Source organism: Lemur catta, chromosome 10 (assembly GCF_020740605.2).
Source record: "Lemur catta isolate mLemCat1 chromosome 10, mLemCat1.pri, whole genome shotgun sequence".
Taxonomy (NCBI): Eukaryota; Metazoa; Chordata; class Mammalia; order Primates; family Lemuridae; genus Lemur; species Lemur catta.
The window spans coordinates 27,219,622-27,246,942 of NC_059137.1; the positions used below are offsets into that span (position 1 = coordinate 27,219,622).

At 38.4% G+C, this 27,321-nt stretch overlaps 1 protein-coding gene across 6 annotated transcripts in view; it reads right to left on the reverse strand.

The window, feature by feature from the left end:
* Positions 1-27,321, reverse strand: part of SLC44A1 (solute carrier family 44 member 1) — a 164,522-nt gene that overhangs the window by 90,002 nt on the left and 47,199 nt on the right. For all 6 annotated transcript variants that reach the window (XR_006737863.1, XM_045563114.1, XM_045563111.1 and 3 more), the window contains exon 3: positions 18,679-18,821. Coding sequence is in view for 5 of the 6 variants with exons in the window: in XM_045563114.1 (XP_045419070.1) it covers positions 18,679-18,821 (143 nt within the window). In the remaining variant the exon portion in view is untranslated. The remainder of the gene's footprint in view (positions 1-18,678; positions 18,822-27,321) is intronic.

A 27,321-nucleotide genomic window follows, 5' to 3' on the forward strand; every position in this document is an offset into this window, starting at 1 on the left:
GGCAAGGTTGAGATGGCAGCTGGAACTGGGTAATTCTACAGGGAGGAGAAAGGGTTAGATAAGGAGGAGGAGGCAGTATCTAAGCCACATTTTGAAATTGAGTAGGAATTTTCCAAACAGATATGGAAGGGAGCACTCTAGGCAGAGGAAACTGCGTGTCTAAAAGCACAGAATCATGAAAGAGCATATTTAAGGAACTGCAAATAACCTGATAAAGTCAACAATAGGATGGGGCATCAAAGAGTTATGTGCGGAGGAGAAGCAGGGGATAGAGGATGTAGCCATCCTTAGGATCTGGAGGATCTTACAGCTCTGCTCCATTAGGTGACGTGCACTCAAATGGCCACTGCACAGTGACACCCTGGTATGACCAGGCCCTCGGGTTTAAGGCCAGAGGGAGAACGGCTGGGGCACAGCAGCGCTGTTCCAGAGATGAGCCTTTGCCATTAAATTGCCTCCTGCTGCCATGGCAACTCTCTGCAACAAGGCTTTTTGGAGCGAAAGGTGGCAAGTAGATACTAGGTCTGCTGGCCGCCTCCTGCTGAATTTGGCTTCTCTCCTCTCTAATCAGGATGGAAGCGCTGCAGCACTAAAGCTGGAAAGCTGGCTGGAAAAATCCCTCCGTAGCCTTCTGCTTTAGTGATTCCTGACACGTGTCTTCCCCAGAGGGGAATAAAAATGGAGTCCGATCATTTTTCCAATTATTACCTCATATCAATTTACAATTTATAGCCCCTTTCCACGGAGTGTGTTGCCGTGAGTAAATTACACCAAACGGAAAAACACGACAGCCTAGCAGAGGCTTCTGTTATTGCTAAACACAGGCTACAGAGAGCCTTGCGGGTCTGTACTCCAACCACAGGGGAATTCTGCCCAGGAATTCTGCCTCTCATTTCCGGCGGGGGTGGGGGTGGCAGCAAGGCAAGTCCAGTCATCTCAGCCAGGCAGGGACCCAAATGCCCCGAGAAGAGCTGTATTCTCTAAAGGCAGAGTTATGGGGCCAGCACGCCACAGTTGGTGAAACCCAAACTAAGCTTACTCAACTGACTGCAATACATAATTAACTAAATCTTCACTGGCCCCCAACTTTCTGGAACAGAGCTAAGGGGAGAGAGACACAAGTTGAGAGCAGTATTTGTCTTCAAGGCTGTAGCTCTAGCTAGAGGCTGAGAGAGATGCACCATGTTCACAACGCCCCCCCATACTGCACGGAACAGACAGAGAACAGAAGGAATGAACTGAGGTGAGCTGTGGGAAACCCAACCCATGAGACTTAGGACAGGGGTGTGCCACTTTCCCACTGTTTCCCAATTCTAATGAGGAAGAAGCAAAAATCTCCTGAGAAAGAGGTACCACTTATTAAAAATAAAACCCAAGGACACGCCTCACCAACCCCCAAAGAGGCAACCGAACTCTCATCACACCACAACCTCCAGCACTTCTGTAGCCCTTGATTTACAGACAACTGCTAAGAGAAACTTTCACAGTCAACTTAAAAGTGCGGAGGAAGCCCAGGATCGGATTAACACAGGAATACAGGGAGAACATTTATCTCTCTGACCTCACCTCCCCGGGTCTCTTCCCACTGGTCTCCTTTCTGTTCCTCGAGCAATCTGGGCCTTTGCATGGCCTATCTGCCTGGAATGTTCCCCCTCTAGATAGCAACAGAGCTAGCTCCCTTGCTCCTTTCAAGTCTTCACTCCAAAGTCACTTTCTCAGTGAAGCTTTCACTGGCCACACTGTCTAAAATGCCAACGCTCTATTCTGATGTGCCTTTTTCTTTCCTGATTTATTTCTTCCTCCTTAGCACTTACATTTGCTACCACCCTACATATTTGACTTATATATCTGTTTATTATTTGCTTCTGCCAGTAGAATATCAGGTCTAAGAGGGCAGCGATACATAAGTGTTTAATTCATCACTATATGCTTAGTGCCTAAAATAATGCCTGGAACAAGGAAGGAGCTCCATAATTATTTACTGAATGAATAAATAGATGGTAATTGTGTAAGATTTTGCCAAGTGGGGCCACAGTGGAGGGAAGGTAGGGAAGAAGATATTTCAGGGAGAGAGAAATACTCTCATTCATTCAAAAGAAATTTATTAAATACTTCCTCTGCCAGGTACAGAACTAAGTAAGTACTAGAGATACAGTAATAAATAAGACCACACAAATACGTGTCTCCCTTCTCAGTGTTCACAATCCAGAGGCTAGGGGGACAGTTAACAACCAGTGTGTAAGTGTGATGGCAGGGAAAAGAGGATTGCAGAGAAGGTGTCAAACGGGCCCCATGAATGGGGATCAGGGTAGGCGTCCAGAGGAAGGGATACCTAAAGAATGAGTGAGAGTTAGCCAGGTGTGGAGGAAAGGGGGTGGGAGCAGGGAGGGAACAGAGTACACAAAGGCATAAAGGTGAAAGAGCATGGCACAGGTGAGAAAATGAAGACGGTCAGGATGGTTGGTTATGGACTGTGATGAATGAGACAGATGGCTGGACAGCTAAGCTGGAGCTAGATCCCGCAGGGCCTTGATGAAGATGCTAGAAAACTTGGAGCTCATCACTGGGAAGCCTTGGGAGTTCACCAGCTGCAATGTGTAGAATGAATTAGAAGTGAGCAAGAGAAAAAGCAAAAAGACTGGTCAGGAAGCTACTTAATTTCTATCTAGAAATGATAACTTGGACTAGAGTGGGAATAGGGATGAAACGGAGATTTCAAAAGTACTTAGGCACAAGGAAGAAAACTTGATGTCTGATTATATACGGAGAAAAAGGAAAAAATTAAGGCTGATGCCCAGCATCTGATTTAGACAGAGGTGGCTAGGGCATTCTGGTTTGGAATCCCACTCTACTCAGTAAGATAGGGGAGTTGGGAGGAGCATAGCATTATGGAAAGATAAAGAGGATATTCCAACTTTAGAAAAATTGAGTTTGAGGTGCTATTAGAGTATTTAAGTGGACCCAGACAGCTGTAGGGTTCTAGCAAAGAAATCTGGACAGGAGACATAGAGCTTTTGGAATTATTAGCATATAAATGGTAACTTACCCCTATGAGTACGAGATCACCAAAGTCAGTGTATGGAGTTAAGGTTCTTAACTTGGGTGAAATCTATGACCCTCCTGAAATTGTAAGCAAAATTTGTTGTGCAAATCCATGTGCATTTTTCTGAAGACAGACTTCAAACTTCCTAGTTTTGAACTGACTGTCAAAGGCCTCCAAAGAGATTAAAACTAAGGGTAAATAAGACGAAAAAAGAGCGAAAAGAGATAACTAGCATTGCAAAACAAAGGCATGGAAGTGGAAAATCACAGGAGGAAAAATTCTGTTGAGCTACAATGTCTGCTTCCTCCCACATACTATAGAAGGAAAAATAACTGCCAGAATGGAAACCAAGAGCCACTGACAGCAAATTGTGTTCCTTCTACTAAACTGAGGCAAGAAAGTGAATCGAAAGATCTTTAAAAAACATTTCACAAGATTTACATGAAAAAGTTTTCTGCTTAGTTCAGTTAATTGGAAGAACATCCCTAAATCCAATTTCATTGTCAATACTACATAATCAGAGGGTATATTCTCAAAATCAACTTGTTCCAGCACTAATACAGATAAATAATATGTGCCATGAGCCAATGACCAGAGATTTCATTTTCTTTTTAGGTTAATAGCTTTATTGAGATATAATTAACATAGCATAAAATTTACTTGTGTAAACTTTGAGATTTAATGTTTTTAAGTATATTTGACTGAGTTGTTCATCCATTACTACAATCTAATTTTAGAACATCTCTGTAGCCCCAAAAAGAAAACCTCATATTCATTAGCAGTCACTCTCCATCTGCTATGGTTTGAGTATCTGTCCCGTCCAAAATTCATGTTGAAATTTAATTCCCAGTGTGGCAGTATTGAGAGGTGGAGTCTTTAAGAGGTAACTGGATCATGTGGGAGCCCTCATGAACAGATTAATGGCTTAATGGGTTAATAGATTAATGGGCTAATGGGTTATCATGGAGAAATGGTAGCTTTATAAGAAGAGAGGCCAGGCGTGGTGGCTCATGCCTGTAATCCTAGCACTCTGCCTGAGCAAGAGCAAGACCACACTCCCCCTCCCCACCCCGTCTCTACTAAAAATAGAAAGAAATGATTTGGAAAGCTAAAAAATATATAGAAAAAATTAGCCGGGCATGGTGGCACATGCCTGTAGTCCCAGCTACTCGGGAGGCTGAGGCAGGAGGATTGCTTGAGCCCAGGAGTTTGAGGTTGCTGTGAACTAGGCTGACGCCACAGCACTCTAGCTCAGGCAACAGAGTGAGACTCTGTCAAAAAAAAAAGAAAAAAGAAGAAGAGAGACTTGAGTTAGCATATTCGCATGCTCAGCCCCCTGGCCATGTGATACCTGACGGCCTTGGGACTGTGCACAGACCCTCCACCTTGGACTTCTCAGCCTCTATAACTGTAAGAAATAAATCCCTTTTCTTTATAAATTACCCAGTTTCAGGTATTCTGTTATAGGTTAACATAAAATAGACTAATATACCATCCTTTTCTGTCCCCTACCCCCCAGGCCAAGTTAACCACTAATCTATTTTCTGTCTCTATAGATTTGCCTATTCTGGACATTTCATATAAATGGAATTATGCAATATGTAGTTTTTTGTGGCAGGGTTCTTTTACTTAGTATAATGCTTTCAAGGTTCATCCATGCCGTAGCATATATCAGTACTTCATCCCTTTTTATGGCTTAGTAATACTCCATTGTATGGATATACCATATTTTGTCTATCCAGTCATCAGAAGATGCACATTTGTAGTGTTGTCTGTTATGAATAATGTTGCTATAAACATTCATGTACAAGTCTTTGTGTGGGCATGTGTTTTTATTTCTCTTAAGTAGATACCAAGGAGTGGGTCACATGGTAACTCTATGTTTAATATTTTAAGGCCTGGTGTGGTAGTACACACCTCTAGTCCTAGCTACTTGGGAGGTAGAGGTGGGAGAAATGCTTGAGCCCAAGGGTTTGAAGTTGCAGTGAGCTATGACCACTACTGTACTCCAGACTGGGCAACACAGTAAAACCCTGTCTCTTAAAAAAAAAAAAAAAATTTTTTTTGAGGAACTGCCAGAGTATTTACCAGAGTGGCTGAACCATTTTACATTCCCACTAGCAGTGCATGAGAGGTCTATTAATAATTTCTCTACATCCTCACCAAAAACTTGTCTTTTTTATTATAACTATTCTAGTGGATGTGAAGTGGTAACTCATTTTGGTTTTGATTTGCATTTCCTTGATGGCTAATGATGCTGGGCTGTGCCTATTAGCCATTCATACATCTGCTTTGGAGATATTCCCATTCAAATCCTTTGCTCATCATCACAAATTCTTTTAAATCAGTGAGAAAGATATAGTGAGGCAGAGACAGATACTAGATATTGTCACATTATGAAAAAATTATATTACAAGAAAAAACAACGATGAAAGTATAGAAAAAAAAGAGCACTTAGGAGAAAATACAGGAGAGGCAGGAAGAAGGAGTGTAGCAGGCAAAAAAGAACATGCAAGATGGAAGGAGAGATGCCCATGGTCAGAGTGGGGAATTCTTGAATTAGTTTGAATTGATTTTATAGGTGGAGCAATTAAGGATGATGACAAAGACCAAGCTGTGTCTATGGAAGAGTGAGCCCTGAAAGCCTCCACTGAGAAAAAATTTGAACAGCTCCCAGGACTAGAGAATCAATGAGACAGAATACGTGAAAGTGCTTTGTAAACTACATAAAGTTGCTTAAAATAGTGGTGTTTTCCCCATCTGGGTTAAAAAGAGAAGAAGCTTTGACAAGTAACTGTGAAGCTTGCTTTGGAAAATGATAATGAAGATGATTATAATAAATAGCAGTTAACATTCATGGTACCAGGCACTGTGCTAAGGAGGATACATCGTTTATCATATTTATTCCTCTAAAACACCCTAGGCAGTAGGTACTACTATTATTTTCATTTTACAAATGAAGATCTTCAGGCCAAACAGTGTTGTTATTTTCAACAGTGTCAACTGTCCTTTGGTTACCTGTCTACTGGATCTATCCTTATAGATACACCCTCAATTACATGAAAAATCTTACTTATCATAGAAAAACTACAAATACTGTTCCCATTGTATTGCTCTTATTTTAACATCATAGAATCAAATTTTTTGATAATCAAACATGCCCACCTGGGTACTACTTAATTTCTTTAAATTATCTCCTCTTTACTAGTATTTATTTTTAAATACTTAATTCATCTGGAATTTATTTTGCATGGCATAAGATTAAAATAGATCTAAATGTAGCTTTTTTCATATTATCATTCAATCCAATGTTTTTGTTAAACAGTGATTGCTTTCATAGTTTTTATTTCACTTGGTTTCTCATATATGAAGCCACTATCAGTTCATTTCTGCTATTTCTATTTTGTTTCCATCCCTGTCATTAATCGACATTCAGGTAGTTCTGTTAATGTACTTTAGAACGGGGTTTGGTCCAGAATGGCAACTCCTTTTGTTCTCGTCTATGCTACACAATTTATTAAACAGACAATGACAACTATAGATATACAGTCTTTACTCAGTGAGTAGCCCCTCGCTCCCACATTTTGTTTGGCCAGAACACTAACTGCCAAAGTTCACAGCTAATTTGGTGCTTAACTTTAGTAACTACCTTAGCCTACATGTTTGGTTTAATCTGTTCTGTACTTCCATTGTGTGGCTCCAGATCTTCCATCCCATTTCACTGTCTTACAATATATGCACCTAATTCTAATCCTCTCAAATTATTTTATGCATGAGAATAATTTTTAACCCCCCCCGAAATTCCTGCCTTCTCCTTTACTCCGTGATTTATGCTATCAGTCAAGTTCAATTCTACATCCTATTGGGATCTTAACTGGTACTGTATTAAATCTATAAATTACCTTCATTAGTATTGTCATCTTTATTATATTAAGACTATTCAACTAGGAGTAGACTATATTTCTCTTATTTGTTTTCTTTTCCTTCTATTAAAGTACTGTAATTCTCTGTATTTGGCTATATATAAATCTTGTTAGATCTTATTTTTTAATAAAAGAAATATTATCTTTTTCATTATATTTTCTGTGTATTACTAAAACAAATGACTGAATGTAGTTAGACGTATGTTTTATAACCCATAATTTAAGCACCTCATTTCAAGATATATTTTTGTTGGGTCTCCTAAGCATTCCAGGTTATAGCCCCTTGTCATTGGCAAATAGTATTATTTTTCTTTCTAAAAACCTACACATATTCCATTTATCTCTTTTATATGATTTGTTGCAACTAATTATTTTGAACAATACTATAAAAAAGGTGATATCCTTATTTGTTTAATTTGAGGTAAACTCTTTCTATTTTTCCATAATACTGGTAGCTGCCACTACTAGAAATTCCACCAGCCTCCTTTCATGCCCGCAAACTTAAAATCTATTTTTGACAAAGGTGCCAATAAGTGCTCCTGGAATACCTATATTGTTATATAGAGGAAAAAAGATAAACGTTGACCTTTTCATCATACCATACACAGAAATTAAATCTAAATGGATAGTAGCTTTGAACATAAGAGCTAAATAAAACACTTCTAGAAGAATAGAAAAAAAAAATCTTTGTGATCTTGGAGTAAGGAGTGTTTCTTAGAACACAAAAAGCATGACCTGTTAATAAAAATGGGTAAATCAGACTTAATCAAAATTAAATATTTTTGCTCAGGAAAAGATGCCATTAAGAAAACAAAAAGTCAGGCCGGGCACGGTGGCTCACACCTATCATCCTAGCACTCTGGGAAGCTGAGGCAGGAGGACCACTTGAGCTCAGGAGTTCTGGACCAGCCTGAGCAAGAGCGAGACCCTGTCTCTATTAAAAATAGAGAAAACTAGCCGGGTGTGGTGGTGTTCTCCTGTAGTCCCAGCTACTCGGGAGGCTGAAGCAGGAGGATTGCCTGAGCCCAGGAGTTTGAGGTTGCAGTGAACTATGATGACATCACTACCCGAGGCGACAGAGTGAGACTCTGTCTCAAAAAATAAAACAAAACAAAAAGGCAAACCACAGATAGGAAAAAGTGTTTACAAAACATACCTGGCAAAGGTCTTATGTCCAGATTATATAAAGAACTCATATAACATAAACCAATTTGTTAAAAATGTGCAAAAGGTAGGATAAGAATACTTCACAGGATAGATCAACCAGCACTTAAAAGGATGCTAAACACCATTAGTTATTAGAAATATGAAAATTAAAACCACAATAAGATACCACTAGACACCACTAGAATAGCTAAAAGAAGAAGACTGACAATATGAAATGTTACTGAGGAGGTAGAGCAACTGTATCCCTCCTACTTTCCTAGCGGAAATACAAAATGGTGCAACCACTTTGGAAAACAGGTTGACAATTTTTTATATAGTTGAACATGTCCTTATCACATTACTAGTTAGCAATCCCAATCCCAGGTATCTATGCAAGAGTAATGAAATATGTGTCCACAAATGATCATATATGCAGATTTTCAAAGCAGTATTATTCTCAATAGTAAAAAAAATTTAGACATAAAAATAATCCAAATATCAAAAAAATGATGAACAGATAAACAAAATGTGGTGTATCCACACAATGGAATACTTAGTAATTTAAAAGGAACAAACTACTGGTATATTTACCAACATGGATGAATCTTTGTAACATTATTATGCTATGTAAATAAAAGGCAGACACAAAACACTAAATACTGTATGATTCTATGTATACGACAGTCTAGAAAAAAGCAAAACTATACTGACAAAAAGCAGGTTAGTGGTTGCCTGGGGACGAGGATAGGGGCAAGAACTAACTACAAAGGGGCACACAGTAATTTTCTGGGGTGAAAGAAGTGAGGATTGTGGTAGAGGGGACATGACTGTATACAGTTACCAAAATTCAAACTACACTAGAAATGGGTAAATTTTATTATATGTAAGTTATACCTCAATAAAATTATAAAAATAAAACATTTTAAATTTCTTCTTGAAAATGGACTTTACAAAATCCAACTTAATCTAAAAGAGTCCCAGTGTGTAGCTAAGAATTTAACCTTATTCAGAAAGAGAAATGGACTTTGCCCTTGACTTCTGGGAGTTAATTTTTAATTTCTAAGCCTTATTACAGGAGTGTCTTTATTTACCTGGAGGTCTTGGGTCACAGCAGATAGTCTAATGATGTGATTTAGGAAGGGGACGGGCCACACCAGATAGTATTTAGAAAGATCAGCAATATCCTGTAGATTGGGAGTTTTGGATCACATGCTATCAGCTTGACCAGAGGAGCTGGAAACTGGAGACTGAGTCAGCCACATAATGGAGTCCCAATAAAAATTCTGAACACGGAGGCTCAAATGAGTTTCCCTGGTTGGTCACACCCTCTGTGTATTTTCACACATCAATGCCAGGAAAGTGCTCTGACTCCATGTCACTCCACTCTCTGTGGGCGAGAACAATGGAAGCTCTGCCTTACGCACTCCTTTTGTTGGCTGGTTTTAATCTGTATCTTTTCCCTGAAGTAAGCCATAATCATGAGTATAACAGCTTTCAGTGAGTGCTGTGAGTCTTTCTGACAAATTATTGACCTTAAATTTATCTTACAGACCCTTAAACGTGCAACAGGAGTCAGAAGTAAGGGTGGTCGTGTGTGGACTGTGTGCCCTCTAACTTCTCAGTTGCTCTCAACTCTCACACCTGCATAAACATAAATAGGTGGCAAACCAATGACTATAAAATTTATAGTTGAAGTGGTTAATAATTACCTAAAGTATATTACAAAGGTGATTATCTACAAGCTCACGTACAATGACAAAGACTTTTTAAAATCTTTACAGGTGCCAGGATAATTTGGAATCAATCCAAGTAGTGAGACTCTGAATTAGGCATGTGTATCAGCTATTTAACTTAGACATGGCAAGTATACACACCTAGTCAAACAACACAGAAAAACCAATCATCCCCATCCTTGCCTAGCTGTGTACATGCTATTTAGTTCTGCTAAGTGACCTTTCACTTCCCTATTTAGAATCTGCAAAACATTTTGACTTTCAACACCTACATATTCTAGGGTAAGTAGCTCGATCTCTTCTCTCAAATTGCTAGCAGTATTATCCATAACAAGTATATCCTAGAGGTAGAATTACGCCAGCAATAAAGATGTTACTTTTGTAAAGAGTTAAAAAAATTCAGGCTAAATAGTAGCATGGTTACAAAATATGACAAAAAGTGCTGTTCCAAAGATACCTCCATAAATTTATCTTCTGAAAACTTAGCTATCATTCTTACAATTAATATTCTCCATGAGAGAAAATGAAAGTTTAGGAAAAGATTGTATAAATAATACAATAAGTTTCTGTTTAGAATATCATAAACGTTACTATTTCCAAATGCTTGTAAATTTGCGGGAAAATAAGTTCACAAATGCAAGTTCAAGTGAGCTATCTATCTAGGCTGCTCTTTTTCATGTCAAGCTAAACTAGTAGAGGTGGTAGGTTAATGTTGGAATCAGAGAGTATTTGACAGGAGACAGAGAGGGGAGTGCTTTCCCTCAAAGAAAAGCCAAAATCGTCAAAGGCTTAGAGTGTCTCCATTTGTTCAAACTTATCCCTAAGTGTGGAAACAAGCAGGTGATCTAATGGGCTACTCTGAAGAGTACCTCAGTAACAGGTGGATAGAGCACAATGGCTAAACGTACTACCTCTCCTCTTCCAAGCTTCCACAACTCCACAAGACAATGTCAAAAGCTCCTTCCTGTGTGTGCTAGTCTTCACCCAGCTTTAGCTTGACCTACAAGAATTCTAACCTACAGACTCAGCCCACACCATTCCTCAGCTAACTAGAACTAAGGTTGGCATTCTAATCAGAATCCCATCCTCACTAGAAGATGGGCTCTTGGAGCTACCTCTCAACCCCCAAACCCATATGTTCATCCATTCACCAGCTTCCCTCCAATAGCCATTGTGTATACCTTCCTTCCAGAGACCTGATTTATTTGACTTTACCCTGATAGAATGCAGACACTGCCCTGTACTTCCAACCTGCCTAACTAGAGGTCTAAAATTTTACCTAAAATTACCCTGTCTCTGAGCCCCCCATCATTGGCTTGAGAGTCTTCAACCCAGCTGTACAACCTGAAGCCAAGATGCTGCCCCAAAGAAGGGGTGATCAGACAGATTCAAGAATGAGAAGGATCTGACCCAAAGTTGTTGGAGAAAAGGAGTCATGAGCCATAGAATACATGCTATAGAATATACAGGCTACTTCTAGAAGCTGAGAATCTATAGCCAGCAAGGAAACAGGACCTCAGTCCTACAGTCACATGGAACTGAATTCTGTCAACAGCCTGAATGAGCTTAGAAGAGGATCTATTCCCTAGAGCTTCAAGAAAAGACTGCAGCCCGGCCAACACTTTTGATTTTGGCCTTGTGAAACCTGGAGCAGAGAACCAGCTAAGCCATGCTGTCCACAGACTTCTGATTTACAGAACTTTGTTGTTTACAGAACGGTGCCTGGCTATATACTGTATTTTTACAATAAAGTAAGCTAGAGATAAGAAAATGTTATTTAAAAAATCATAAGGAAGAGAAAATATATTTAGTATTCCTTAAGTGGAAGTGGATCATCATAAAAGTCTTCATGCTGAATAAGCTGTGGAGGAGGGAGAAGAGTAGGGGTTGGTCTTTCTGTCTCAGGGGTGGCAAAGGCAAGGAAAAGCTGCAAATAAGTGGACCCATGCAGTTCAAACCAATGTTGCTCAAGGGTCAACTGTATTTTCGCGAATTTTAATCTGTATTTTTCCAGTTCTTTTTCTTTACACATTGACTGATTAAAGAAAAATGTTCTTCCCAACATAGACAGTTATGTGGTATAGTATAAGCCTAGAAAGCTTGACAATTGTTTAAAGACTGAACATACTGTTCATATTAGTACGACCCCTTAAAAAATCCTTTTCATAAATTAATAAGCTCATTAGCAATCATGGGGTAGACTGAACCAGACACACTAAACTTACAGAACTCTAAGCTTTAAAGAAGGTAATCAGTGGCCACTAAAGTGCTATTCTATAATCTCCTATAGAAGATTAGGAGTAAATATAGAAATCCTATAAAGTCCTATTTTATAATCTCCATGCAGAGATTATAAAAATGGAGAGTTTATCTAAGACTAATGTCTACTAAATAAACAATTATCTTATTAAAAAAATTAACATTACCAGTTGGAAGCTAAGTATTTTTTAAGTAAATATTTAAAACATACACATGGTAAAAATATCCAAATATGAAATGAGAATCATGCAGTTCATCATCACAATTCATACTTTTTACCTTACAGAGAAAGCAAAGACAAGATCGCCTTCAGATTATTCGAAGCCTTCATTGATGGTGTAAATGCTCTGGTTCCTTTGAAAGTTTCTTTAGTTATAACTTTTATTAATTTATATAACCTGCCCCTTCTATGTTCTGCTATAAAAGTTTCTTTCATCTTTAAATGTTGGGAGGGCGAAACCCCAAAAACAAAAAGGGTTCGGGAAACTGGAATCACTGACTAGCTCCCAGAGACAGCATAGTATATAATGCAAGGAGCATTAGACGGAGTGTGAGAGTTGAGGGCTGGTCTGCTACTGTCTTTGTCAAGTCGCTCATGTTTCCTAGACTCAGTTTCTTCACCTGTAGAAATGAAGGAGCTCAATGACCTCAAGGGCCCTTTCAGCACAAACATTCCAAGCTGTGGGCTTCTGGGGAACAAGAAGAAAAGTGAATTAAAATCACACCGTGATTCTGTTTCACTAGGTACCCTGCTACAGGTTACGCAGGAAATTGAAAAAGGTCTCAACTCAAATGCACCTGCTACTGATCTGACTCATACATGGATGCCATTACCCTCCTCAGTCCTCTAGTTCCTTTACATCCTATTCACACAGATTATCTGAAATTTGAGAGGCATTTTAGGGCCACGGGGCCTTTATTAGTGATTGAGGCTTTAAATGGCTTCCTTAGAGGAAAGGCAAAACAATAAGGAAGAAAATTAGATCTGCATAAAAATGTATTTTTAGAATCTTTTCAATAGAAAAATCGATATTGATAGGTGATATATACTAGGAAAACTTCTTAGAGTAACAAAGAAAGTGGACATTAAGTTCTGTGTTAGGATTATTTGTAGAATGGAGGACAGAGTTCTAATAATGATATAATGATGCTATCAAAAGATTAAAAGCAGTTCCCTACTTACCCTCACCCTCACCTATGCTTACTAAGAGCTACTGCCACCTTGACATATTCTCTCCCATCTCAGGCACCCAGGACATGGGAATGTCTATGGCAGAAGCACAACGTCCCCACCCCTACCCCAATCTTCTCCCCAGAGGCCAACAAAGCTAAACCTTTTGTCTCTGCACAATACCCATATCTACTAATTGAGGTATCTGAGAACTAAATAGGAGAATCCCCCGCTCTGTCCAAATCAATACGAAGATAGGAGCTTCCTCTGTGGGAATAATAATAGTTTTCTATCTAAAAATTGATACATGTATTCTAAAGCTACTTACATATTATAGATATGAAAATTATAGACAATCTAAAATGTGGCAGAAGAAATATGTTTTTGGAATTGCCAATCAGAGTTCAAAATATATAACTAGCACCTCACTTCCCACCACCAGAGAAAAGGCTACAAGCTACACCCATGTTCCAGGGTATTATTACCACTTAGCTCAGCTATAAAACAAGTCATTCTCCTTCCTGGGCTTTAGTTGGCACTCACAAATATTTGATGGGATGCTTTAGGGAGGTTACATATTAGATAATCTAAAGATTCCTTTTATCTCTGGCACTTTATGGTTCTAAGATGAATGAACTTTTCTGAGTTGATCTAGCCTCAGAACCTTATTTATAGCACTGTTTCTATGCAGAAAAGTTTTAAACACCTCAAGCAACTAACTTAAAAATCAACCTTGGGATCATAATCCATTTGAAGTTGGGTCTTTCCTGTATCTCATAAAATACTGTCTGCCATTTTCCTAGGCATCCTTAATATAATATCAAGTCAAAAATATTACTTGGAGAAAAAAGAATACAATTAAAATGATAAGAATATAAAATAGTGCTTTTTCCTTACTACTAATAAAATTCTTATAGTCATCTTGGCATCTTAAATATTCTAGTTAAAACAGATCAAAGATGTTCCCCCTTCCATTTCTCTCCTGACTTTCCTCCTTCCTTTATTATTGCAATTAAATAAGTCATTATTAAGTTTAGTAAGTCTTGGGTGCTCAAATCTGAGGTTACAGAAAACACAGTGTTCCAGGGAGACAGAGTTGGGCAGTGTGGCAGATAAACTCTAACATGCCCCCATTGTCACTGCCTTTTAGTATTCATACTAAAAGTCCTTTGGGTAGGACTTGCAACTTGCTTCTAACCAGCAGAATATGGTAATGGTAACAGATATCAACTTCTGTGATTACGTGACATAAGACTGTAAGTTCCATCTTGCTAGCAGACCCTCTGCTTATGCTTCCATTGTTGGTTCTGATGAAGTAAGTTGCCACATGGAGCGGTCCATGTAGCATGCACTGAGGTGGCCTCTGGCGGCAGCTTATAAGGAGCTAAAGCCCTTAGTCCAACAATGCTCAAGGAACTGTTTGTTGCCCACAGTCACAAGAGCTTGGAAGGGGAACCTGACCCTGTCATGCCTCAGATGAAACCCCAGCCCAGACTGATAACTTCAGTGCAGCCTTGGGAGAGACTCCAGAGCTGAAGACCTAGGCAACCCACGTCCTGGTTCCTGACCCACAGGAACTGGTAATAAACATGTCTCGTTTTAAGCCACTAAGTTTACAGTACATTGTTACCTAGCAACTGATAATTAATACAGACAGATGAGAAACACACACTATGATTAGAGAGCAAACTGAAGGTGGCTGAATAACACACACAAGCTAGGAAAGTTCAGGTAATCAAAGTAAAGAAACCTTATCACTATGGGATAAGGTTAGGTTTGAAATATTTCATAAAGTGGTTAGTTATGAGACCCATCTTAAGTGTTCCACGAATTCAGACTTGCAGGCAGGTAATAAGAAACAGCACAGAGGTCGAATCAATTGAATATCGTGGACTATAATAGGACCACACTGAGGAACAATGAGAGAAGACTGAATAGGTGAGATGGGTTTATATAGTGAGAGGCCCGGATTGGCAGGAGCTGGAGGGGGCTCCTCTTTGGTACCACAGCCAACATACTAAAAAAAGCCTCTTGAGCTGGGAAATGACAACATAAAACCCTGTTTTAAAGAACTTAATCCTATCACAGAATAAAAGATGGAGCAGATTAGAGATAAGAAGACCAAGAATAGATCTGCTAGCAGAACAGTCTTCATGAGAGGCTAACAAACGCAGGGGAAAAAGGTTCACATTCATTAATAATCAAAGACATGCATATTAAAACTATAAAATACCATTTTCTGGTCTAACAAATTAGTAAAGAATAAAAACTAATAATACTAGCAAAGATAAAGCAATCTCAGACCCTGTTCATGGGAATGTAAATGGAAAGGTCTTTGTGGAAAGCCATTCAGCCATATGCATTAATAATTTAAAAATAGTCAAATCCTCAGATTCAGTACTTTACTCTTAGAACATATTCTGAGGAAACAAATTTATTTATCCATTCAACAAGTATTTCACTGAGTGCCTACTATGTCTTAGGCACTGAGCTAGGCCCTGAGGATACAGCAGTGAGTAAAACAGATTTCACCTCTTCCCTCATGGCAGTTAGGAAAGACACACATTTAACAAATAATCATAAAATAAATGTATAATTACACATATTATAGGATGCAAGGACAGTACTTTTAAATGTTGCATTTAAATTGTGAGACCAAAAAGAACTCTCTGGGAAGTGACGTTTCAGCTGAGAGCTGGAAGGATGAAGAATTTAGCTACATGAAGAATGGGAGGAATTTTTTTTATGATAAAGGAAACAATACTCATGAAGGCAAGAAACAGTCAGTTGTTTTTGAGATTTTAGAGGACTTATCTGTTCACTTATTCAACACATGTGTATAAAGGTTCTAGCAAGTACCAGGTACTGTCTGAGGATAAGGACTGGGAGAAAGTGATCAAGGTCCAGCTGAGATAACAGCAGACAAAACAGGTATAAAAGTACTCTATAGCTATGGAAGGGCCTGGAGTTCATAAGGAAGCCAAAGAAGTATGAGGAAATGAGTATAAAAGAAGGAAACCAATGCGTTTGACAGGAGAAGGACAAGGATGCAATAAAGGTAACAAACACAAAGACTGCGGCCTTCTTGTCTCTTTTCAAATCCAATATTATAGACTTACCTGAAAGAGATATGTTCAAAAATCTACCATTCATTAAAAAAAATTTATAAACAGAAATATTTAAATGGGTTAGCACTGAAAAGGTCATAAGATCAAAGTAGAGATCAAAATCAAATTTTAAACATGTATTCTTCACGAGTTAAGGAATAACTATACTTGGAAACTATTTTCTCTATACATGAATTGCTCTAAACTATGCTAAGAATTCAGGAACAGCAAACACTTTTTTGGAATAACAAGCAGTCTCTCTTTGCAAGAGGCCAAAACGTACATAGAATAATTCAAGGATTTGAAATCTGCTCCACCGACCAGGTGAACCACAAGGATAAGTGTGAAAAGTGGTATTTACACAAACCTTCTGGTGAGACTATGCTTGCATCATCAGCAAGGTATGAAAGGAGCCATAAAAATGATTCTCACCCCATGTGAGCAGTGGATCTGAGGGAGGAGAGCCCTTTTGCTCTTATCTCCTCAATTACCTAAATAGTAATATTTTATATTTGGTACATGTCAATCACATTAAAGAGTTAAACAATCTGTTACAGTATAGATGCCACTTTACAAAAATGTGGAACTCTTCATATTACTTTCACACTTCTATGAGTCTAAAATTATTTCAAAATAAAAAGTAAATAAGGCTGGGGACAGTGGCTCACTCCTGTAATCTTAGCACTTCGGGAGGCCGAAGAGGAAGGATCACTTGAGGCCAAAAGTTCAAGACCAGCCTGAGCAACATGGTTGACCCCATCTCTACAAAAAATAGAAAAATTTGCCAGGCGCTGTGGCACACGTCTGTAGTCCGAGCCACCAGGGAACCTGGGGCAGGAGGATTGCTTGAGCCCAGGAGTTTGAGGTTGCACTAAGCTATGATGCCACCACTGCACTCTAGCCTGGGAGACAGAGCAAGAACTTGTCTCCAAAAAAAAGAAAAAAATTAAAAGTAAACTGACAAACAAAAAGATATGGGTGGTCTTGCTACAAAAAATAACATATAGCCTAAAATTTGCGTTAATTTTATGAGATAATCATAAAGTAGAATAAATGAAACAATCCTCCAAATTACTGAGAGTACAATTTCCACTTCTCTCAAGGGCTGCAGATACATATCAAGAGAAAAACTCTGAGCTGGATATTCTACTGCTCTCCAGGCATGTGACGCTGGCAAAGTCACTCCAACCTCTCTAAGTCTCTGTTACACCTATCCCACAAGGTAGTATCATATGCTTATAGACTACAGAATGCTACACAAATATTCATTGTTGTTATTTAAATTTTTATTTTCTTGAACTGCATTATCTTGTCTTCATTAATGCAAAGAATAACTCTGAGAATGATTAACTATTTGGATTTTTTCAAGTTAGTAAAATAATCAAATTAATCTTATACTTCCCAGTAGGGATCCAGATTTAACCAACAGACTTCTATAATAATAAATATGGTTTTTACATGTTACCTTCCTGGGAAATACATTATAAAAGTACTATAATCTAAAAAATGTTATCTGCTTAGTCTTTCCTATAAAGTGCATTAATTAGATTGGTGAACCTGTTACCTTAAAATTAGTTTTATTAATTTTTAAGACCTAGTTCAACACTTGAAGTGTCTAATAAAGTTTGATGGGGCATAAATATACAGTTCAAACAAATAATTGGCATCATACATAAAATATGCTAGATGAAATATATTTTACCCATTGCCATTAAAAACAAAATAATAGCTCTTTTGAGGAAGAAAGGCAATTAAGTTAGGAATTTCACAAAATCCAAAAGACGAATATTGAGAACCCAAAGCAAATTTTAAAGTCTGACAAAGAAAATGTATCTTTTGCAAAATTGCAAACTGATGTGTACTTATAAATGATGCATCACAAAATGTTTTTTATAACTTTAATGCTTCAAAATCCATTATCTGTCTCCCATTAAGTATAATCTTAGGGGAAAAATTATGTTATTTTCTGGGTTAAAACTTAGTGTACAACCTAAAGGATGATGGGAAAACAGAGTACAAAAGTAATCCTCTCAAATGAAGTCTTTATCCATTAAAACCTCAAGGAAATCCATTTTAACATGGCAGCTAATTTTGTTTCCTGAAGAATGTATTCTAGACCAAAAAAACCAAGAATGATTCAAGTATACAGTTAAAATAAAAATCAAAAACACTAAGGGGAATCACATAAAAATAACATGCAGTAAGATATTATCTTTAAAGCAGTAAGAAAAGCAGGATTTGCTCTGTGGCCCTTTCAAAGTTTTCAGTGTTCTTCATTCAGCAACAATCTACTCACTTCCGCTGGGTATGGTCCATGCCACTGTTTGGTATTCCTTCCAACTTTGCATTTTTCTGCCCACAGATATTTCCATAGCTGTCGTATCCTGATACTAGTCTTGCTGCTGCACCTGTTGCTATTGAAAAGCCACAAATAAATCCCTAGGAAAGAAACAGAAAAAAAAAACACATACAAATAAACCATCTCAATAGCAACAGTCAGTAGTTGATACAATAATAAGCTTCTTTTGTCTGTTGAAGGGAACAAAGAGCTATCTTTCCTTATTGCAAACACTATTCCTCTGTTTTCCTTGGATTGCACATAAACAATACAAAGAAGTCCACCGGGAAACACTTTTTAGTACCATAAGAAAACAAATCTCAAGCTTTTACATCATAAGATCGTCTTTGCATTTTATAAATAATAATAATAGCAGCTTCTCTATATTGAACATCTGCTCTATGCCAGGCTGTGAACTAGTTGCTTATCATATATTATCTCTAATCTTCATGAGGAGGAAACTGAAGCCCAGAGAGGTAAAATAAGTTACCCAAAGCCATCAAAGCTGGGTCAAACCCAGCTTTCTTCATTCTTTAGTTTCATTTGGTTGTAAAGGAGTTCTGTTAAATAAACAGTAGCAAAGGATGAAAGAAAAAAATGCAAAGAACAATAGGTATATGGGTTTTGAATCATTATCATTTCAGTGCACGCAACACTTCTGTTTCCTTCCTGCAATAAAGCTGTATACAAGCCAAAGAATTACATCATGAAGCTCTGCCATGCTCTTAATATTGGAGAGTGAAGCAGAGTAAGGCACTGGCATTGTGTGCTGCAAAGGTCACTTCATTTCATGGGAATATGCTTCATCACAATCAAAGGCAAATGGCAGATACTTCAGAATCGCATCATGCTTGCTAAGTCAGACATGTACGGACCAAAACAAAGCAACACAATCCTAGGTTTAACAGCAGGCTACTGTGAGGACGGGAAGTAAGGTGAATCTCAACTGATAAATTGATTGGGGTTAAGAGATATTCTTTCACCCCAGTCATTAAAAGGTTGAGTTTTTGTTATCTTTAGTAAAATGACTAAGAAAGCAGAGATTATCACTATTTCATTCATGATAGCCAAGTATCATAAACAGTACTTATCTAAATAGTCCTGCTAGATGTCAGGCCTAGAGCAGTAAATATTACACTATTAAATATATTCGTATGTAATTCCTCAAAAAAAAGTATTTCCTCCTTAAATATAGTCACCTAAAAAAAAGCAAACAAATTCTTTTCTAAATAACCCCTGTGCTTTCATTGTGCAGGTAAGGGAGGTGAGAGGGCAGAGTAGAGTGTAGCTCTAGTCAGTAGAAACTTCTTGAAACTACACTTTGAAAGAAAGTAGATTCAGAGTAGGGACTACTCCCAACTTGCTACTCTCTAGCTCTCTGATCCTGGCCAAGTTACTTCAACTTTCTGCCTCAATTTACTCACCTATCAAACGGAAATAATGAGTTTGTGGCTTATCAGGATGTTGAAGGGATTAAATACATAATCCAGTAAAGTGGTAAGAAACCTGCCTGGCACATAGTAGGAACTCAATAAACGTTATTGTTATTAGAAATGAGAACATGCTATACAGGAAATATGGTGAGGTTTAGGGTCAGATAAACTTGCATTGGTCAATGGAATGCTGATGACTCCATTTTCTACTTGTGTGACCTTGGACAAATTTGCTTGATTCTCTGTGCCTCAGTTCAACCATCTATAAATTGGAGCTAAAAACCACTCACCACAGAGGCTGTTGTGAGAATCACATGAGATAAGACATGTAAAGTGTATGACTCAATAAATGGTAGTACCCTTCTGCCTAACTGCTAGCACCAGGGTTAGGCACAGCTGGTCACTACTTGCTCATTCACCCTCATGCTGTCATGCCTCTCCCCCTCTCCTGACTCCTCCAAGCACAGGGTAGGGCAATCAAGCCGACCTCAGAACTTCAACCCAATATTACGACATGAGAAAAAAATACTTAATCTTCTACATGCATACACACATACAAATCAGCATACCATTTTAAGCATATCCTTGAACCCCAAATTAGGAAACCATGCACTGAGCAAAAACTGGGAAAGGAGGTTAAGTATTAGGAGGTTTAATGACTAACTTTTCCAATACATTTCTTTAACAAGAAGCATCACAGAGTAATAGAAATAGAATGGACTTAGTATTCAGAAAGATCTGGATTCAAACCCTCATGCTACCACTTACTGCCTATGTGATTCTGATCCAATTACTTTCTCAGACTCTCTTCCCTCCTCATCTCTAACACAGAGTAATACCATCTATCTCGCAGCCCAGTGATGAGAACTAAATGAGATAACGCTTCTCCAATCCCTAGCTGAATGTCTGGTACATGACAGGTGATCAATAAATGGTAGCTGTTGGTAGTAAATTTGGGGAAAGTCAGACTAAAGAGGCTAACAACAGTAATTGGAGACTAACAAAACCCCCTTCAGTTCTCTTTTAGAACAAAAATTTCTAGGGGGAAAAAGTAAGAAATAATGTCAGTAATTTTGTTACTACACAAAAATACTTTCAGACCACAATTACAGTCTTCTTTCACTACTAATCTAGAATAGCAAAGCCATTGCATAATTAAAAGATGATGTTCTTTCACTTTTTATAGGAATTTTCTTCTTATGTTGGGTAAGTATGTTGTGTTACAGATTCCTTTAAGTGGTTTCTGATTTCCCTTTCTGACTATTTTTAACAGTACTATTGGACATGTGGGTTTTTTTCTTTATCATAAGCCACCTCATATCCCTCTGGGATGTAGGGAGGGTATAAATTATAAATGTTATATATATATATATGCTAAAATGGGACAGTGACATATTTTCACATAGGCCATTTAAACTTTTTAGTAGCTTCCAGAACCATTCGAGTAGAGAAAGCGAGAAGCGGCAGGGGGAAAAGGAAGGAGAACAGTAAGCTAATAAGATGGGAAGAAACCATGACTATTATCCTAGGGACTTCCCATATGGTACAAGCACTGACAATGGGGAACTAGGCCAAATATAATTAAAAATACAATCTCTTTAAAAATAAAAATTCTAAAATCCAAATGCGGGAAGCAATATAGTTTCAGAAGTGAAAAAAATGTGGTACATGAAATTAAATAGGGTGAGGGAAATTTTACACAATACACTTAATAATTTAATGGCTCCACAGAGAGGGAAGGGAAAAGGCATTCAGTGGAAGGAAATCACATTAATGAAGCAAATGATAAGGGGGATAAGGAAAGCTTTTATAAGCATGTCGTAGGAAGCAATCACTAGAGAGAAGTAAGACTATTAGCAAGGAAGAGAATCATGGCTAAAATCTTAAACCGACTGAGCTACGGAAGTGCTTTCCACACGGCTATTTTGAGAGAGGAGGAACAGACAAATCTATTCACAAACAGAGGGTGACTCAAATCAGATAAAGATATACAGGGACCGTAGGTCACAGGCAAAGACCTGGCAACTAATAAGTACCTATTGCCTTAAGTGGAAGGAAGACAATTTGCTAATTAATGAACTATGCTCATATTCCCCTCATATCACAAGGTCTACTTGTACTTAAGTAAGAGCTTTTGCTTGGTTTTATTTACCATTAGTCAAAAAATAGGACATACTTTTATTTCATAAGCATGTCTGAATTTTACACCTCAAGCCTTTGCTAATAAGCAACTGAGCAAAGCAGAAGGTCTTAGTTTTGATTAAAAAAAAAGGTTAACAAAAACATGTATGGGGGGGATGGGAGGTAGTATATGAATATGGCAAAATGTTTCAAAATTAAAAGACGGAGGGGGAAAGTTGTTCTTACAGCCCTCTCCTAAGGAACATGCTGACTCTTTTTCTCAAATACCACCTCCTTTACCTCTATTCATCCCATATGTCAATCAGTGTTTAGGGTCAATCTCCTAAAAACTGATTATAAAATCTTGGAGGAACATTGGCTTCTGTTCCTCCTCTTCTGAGAACCCTGAGACAAGGAAGGCTATTAGGACCCAGCATATACAGTAGGGTTGGAAGGGCTGATGCAGAACTAATATTTCTGCAAATAAACTAAAAAAAATAAAATTAAAACTTTTGCCAATCTTTTAGATTTCTAGATTTTTAAAAAGTTTAATAGATGCATTGCTCTAAGAAAGAGGAAAAAAAACAAGAATACTGGAAGTCCAGGAAATAACTACTCACTAAGCATTTATGGAATATGTACAAATGCAAGTTTTATTCCAGAAGAACTTAAATGCTCTCAAAAGAGAAGAAAATAATGGGACACGATGGAGCAAAATCAGAGGCTCAGTTTCATGGGCAGCTCGATCAATGGAAAAAACACAGACCAGAAACACTGAGAATGATCCAGGCTTTGCCACAAACACTCCTTACAATCCTGAGCAAGTAGCTTTGAATTCCCTGAGCCTTGACTTCCTTACCAGTCACTCAGGAGTGGGGAACCTGCAGCCTCAAGGCCACATGTGGGCCTCTAAGTCCCCAAGTGTGACGCCTTAACCGAATCCAAACTTCACAGAACAAGTGCCTTTAATTAATCTCTAACGCTGCTCTTCTTCCAAAATTTTATATATCTAAGGGAAAGCTGACACAGAGCAAAAATTTTAAGAGTATACTTGCACGGAGAAGTTCATACACACTTGGTTTACTACAATGACTGAGAAAAAAGCAAGAGTAGATTCAAAACGGATTTAATCTGTTAAATGGATTTAATAGAACTGTAGACTTAAAAATGGTTTAAATGGTAAATATTGTTATCTACATTTTATCACAATATTTAAAAAAAAAAAAAGAAAAGAAGAAGAAATGGCCTTAACGGAAAATAGGTAGTCATCTGGATTAGGTAACCCTCTGGTATCTTTTGGCAGTTGTTCTTCCTGTTCCATGATCCTGGCAAAGAACAGACCATCAAACAGGTGACTAAACGCTGCAGTGAATCTCTCACTTTATGCTGCATGCTCAACAACAGTTAATGAGGTAGAAACATCATGCCCCGGGAAATAGACTAATGCTATAAAATAAAAAAGGTCCTTGAAAGCAGTCTGAAGGGACAAACTATGCAATGGTGTCTCCTAAATCCAGTTCTAGTCAAGATCATTCTCCAAAATTCCAACCCTGCATTTCCAACTGCTTATCCTTACTCACAGAGTCTGCATGTCCAAAACTCACTTTCTCATTCTACATTTCCCTGAACTGTTTCCCTTTCCTGCATATACTCTATCTCCATTAGTGCCACCACTTATCTCCTAGACTGCACATACAGGATACCGAGTAGAGGACTCTGCAGTCTCCTCTCCCCAGGCTTTTCTGCTCCTCACCCTACCTTCCTAACACCCCACTACAGGAAGAAGTGATGCTAAGCTACTTGGTTGGATCCTGAGACACTGAAGAGACCACATTTTACTGGAAAGTAAGGTTACATGCTACAGGTCCACATTCTGAACAGCTTTTTCTGTTATTCCCAATTCTAGGCAACAAGGTAGGGTCTACCTCTTGAGCCCTCACCTTCTTCCTCTTCCCTCCTGGGTTCAATGCTGCTACTGTGTAATCTCAGACAGCTATTGAACATATCTCTGTGCCTCTGTTTCTTTATCTGTGAAATGGGAATGATAATAACAATAATGTATACTTCCTTAAGCAGTTGTGAGAATTAAATGAGTTTCTGTGTCAAGTGCTGAGGACAGTGTCTAGTCCATAGTAAGCAGCAGTAACTATCAGGGTGAGTTGTAGGTGGTCCCTGTATCTTCTACTTTCTAGGGTAAGCACTCCTGCTAGGGCCATCCAGCCCCCTCTCTTTCCTGCCTTTTATGGTAAGCTGATCTGGTCCAGGTGGATCTCCGTTCTCTCTTCTCTTCTGACACCTTACTATCCTTGAGACAGAGTGAAGTCAGACCATCCTAGATGGAAAGGAATTTTAGCCCATGTGGCTCAAGCGTCATTCCATGAGTCATTTTTACCAGAGAATGCTTTATTGAGCATAATCAGGTACCTGTTCAGCTACTAATAAAGTGGTGCTTTGTTTATCCATCCCACTCCTGTTCCCTAATGTGTACAGAAACCATGCCCGAGAATCTAGGAGGAGCTGGGAGTAGGATTTGAGCTGAAAAGCCCTACCCCGAACCCCTAATATAAGAACCTCTTAGTCATCCTTGATCTGTCTCTCACTTGCCTGCAACACGGATTTCACACCATTGATAAATGTTCTTGATCTACTTCTTCAATCTCTCTCTGCCTCTCCTTAACTACTACCTTATTTCAGATTTTTCACCTTTTATCTGAACCATTGCAACCGCCTCCAAAGTGGTCTGCCTAAAATCTCTTCCCCCTTCCAAGCCATCTTTAACATTAGCTGCCAGTGTCATCTTTCTAACCCCAGTCATATTCCTTCTTGCTCCACACTTTCCAGTGGTTTATCAATGCCTACAATAGGAAGTCTCAACCTTGGCTGAACATCAGAATTGTAGGGATTAGATCGGAATCATTGAGGTGGAGCCAAGAAATGAGTTTTTGGAAAAAAAAAAAAAAAGATCCCAGCTGATTCTAACATGCAGCTAAGGTTGAGAACCACTTGTTTACAACCTTAATGAAAAATGAAATTTAGAAATGTAACACCATATGTAATTTTTTAGAGCAGGATAAGTATATGCCCAGTCATTTCAAAATACTGATGAAACTTCAAATGTGGAAGATAGCGCCCAAGAAGGCAGATAGCAATTGACTTTGAAAAACACTCTAAATTCTAGACAATTCAAGCACTAGCAAAATCTTTCTTCCCTTAGGAAGAAATAAAAGAGGAGTACAAATATTGACAAAGAGAGGAGCATGTGTAAATAAAGATTTAATGGTAAAGATAAGTGAAAGATGACAAGATCTTAAAATATTTAAGAGTTGGAGCATAGGTATCAAGGAATGAGCAAAAAACTATAGGTAAAGATGGAGGATGAAGACATGGTTTGAATATCAGGCTACAAGATGACTGAGAAATGATCTGTAGAAGCGGCAGAGAGCTGGGCCACTAGGACACAGCCAGAAAGTTCCAGTTCCTTTGCTCTCTTTGCCTCTTTTTTCCAGCAGTATATTCTTAGACACGCTAATATTTAACCTAACTATACCTTGTCTGTAAGCTGGGGATAAAACCTATGTTATAGAGTAAATGGGAAAATTAAATGAGATAAATACATATATAAAAGTGCTGAACATAGATTAATGCCCCCAAAATGTTTATTGAATGTTTCTTTTAAAAGTGCTATAGAATGAAATCCAGAGGAGGGGTGGGGGGAAAGGGGGACTTCTAAAAACCATATAAAGCAAATACTCAAAAGCCAAAAAACTTTGAACCTAGGTTTTGCCAGTAGGATGGAGAATAGAACTTTGAGATTTCTTCAGTTTCCCAATGGCAAAACTTGATGTTACCACCATTCCATGAAGGTAACCTATTAAAAGAATTATTCCGAAACAAATAACACTATGCCTGCATTTAAAAGTACACACAGTGGGTCTTAATTACCATCATGCTGAAATCAACATTATATTAATTACCGTTGCATTAAAATGTTTCAGTAAACAACCAACTCCTTAGTCTCAAGTCACTCCCAAATCAGCCTATTAACATTAATGATTGCACTTTCCCAAGCTATTTTAGCACAGAAAATCAAAAGCACCTTGGGTGGGATGGTACATGCTTTTGTAAACATAATTCTGAAAGGTCAGCTGCTATTGTCCCAGGGTTACATTCAGGGAGTGGAGAAAAGCTGTGGACTTACTCTGCTAGCAAAAAGTCTTTTCTACACTCTGCATGAATATGCTGGCACGCTGCATTTCAGTTGCCATTCCATTAAACTAACTAAACTCTTGAAAAATTTAAGTCCTACATTAGGAAATAGGTATTTAGACCTTTTCTAAATATCCTAAATTTGTCGAAATTATGCTTTGATCTCTGGCTGTGCATGGTGGCTCACGCCTGCAATCCCAGCACCATGGGAGACTGAGGCAGGAGGATCGCTCACAGCAGGAATTCAAGACCAGTTTGGGCAATACAGTGAGCCCCTGTCTCTACAAAAAAACTTTTTAAAAAGTAGCCAGGAGTGGTGGCCTGTGCCTGTAGTTCTAGCTGCTCAGGAGGCTGAGGTGGGAGGATTGCTTGAGTCCAGGAATTTGAGGTTACAGTGAGCTATGATTGTGCCATTACACTCCAGCCTGGAGTACAGAGTAAGACCCCATCTCTAAAAATACAAAAAACAAGAAACCAATTCTTATTTTACTGGATTTATTGTATCCCACTAAAATGTATTGCTTTTTTTCCTTGGTTCGGGCACAGAACTGGGGCCTACATCTGTGCCTATTAGCCAAGGTTAGGGTTGTTCTGTGATTCACAAATGGCACAGGCAAGGCAGGTGGTTACAGAGAGACACAGAGCAACATTTTCCTAAAGAGCCTCTATAAAAGGTATGGGAAGAAGGGGGTTAAAAATACTCACACAATAAGAAAAAGGCTGCTGCCTGAAGTAGCATAATTGCATTTTGAGTTGTAAAATGCTACGAGACAACAATACTGTGTCTGCACCGTCTCCTTGAGGAAGAGGAAATAGGGTGGCAGAAAACAGCACTGAACTG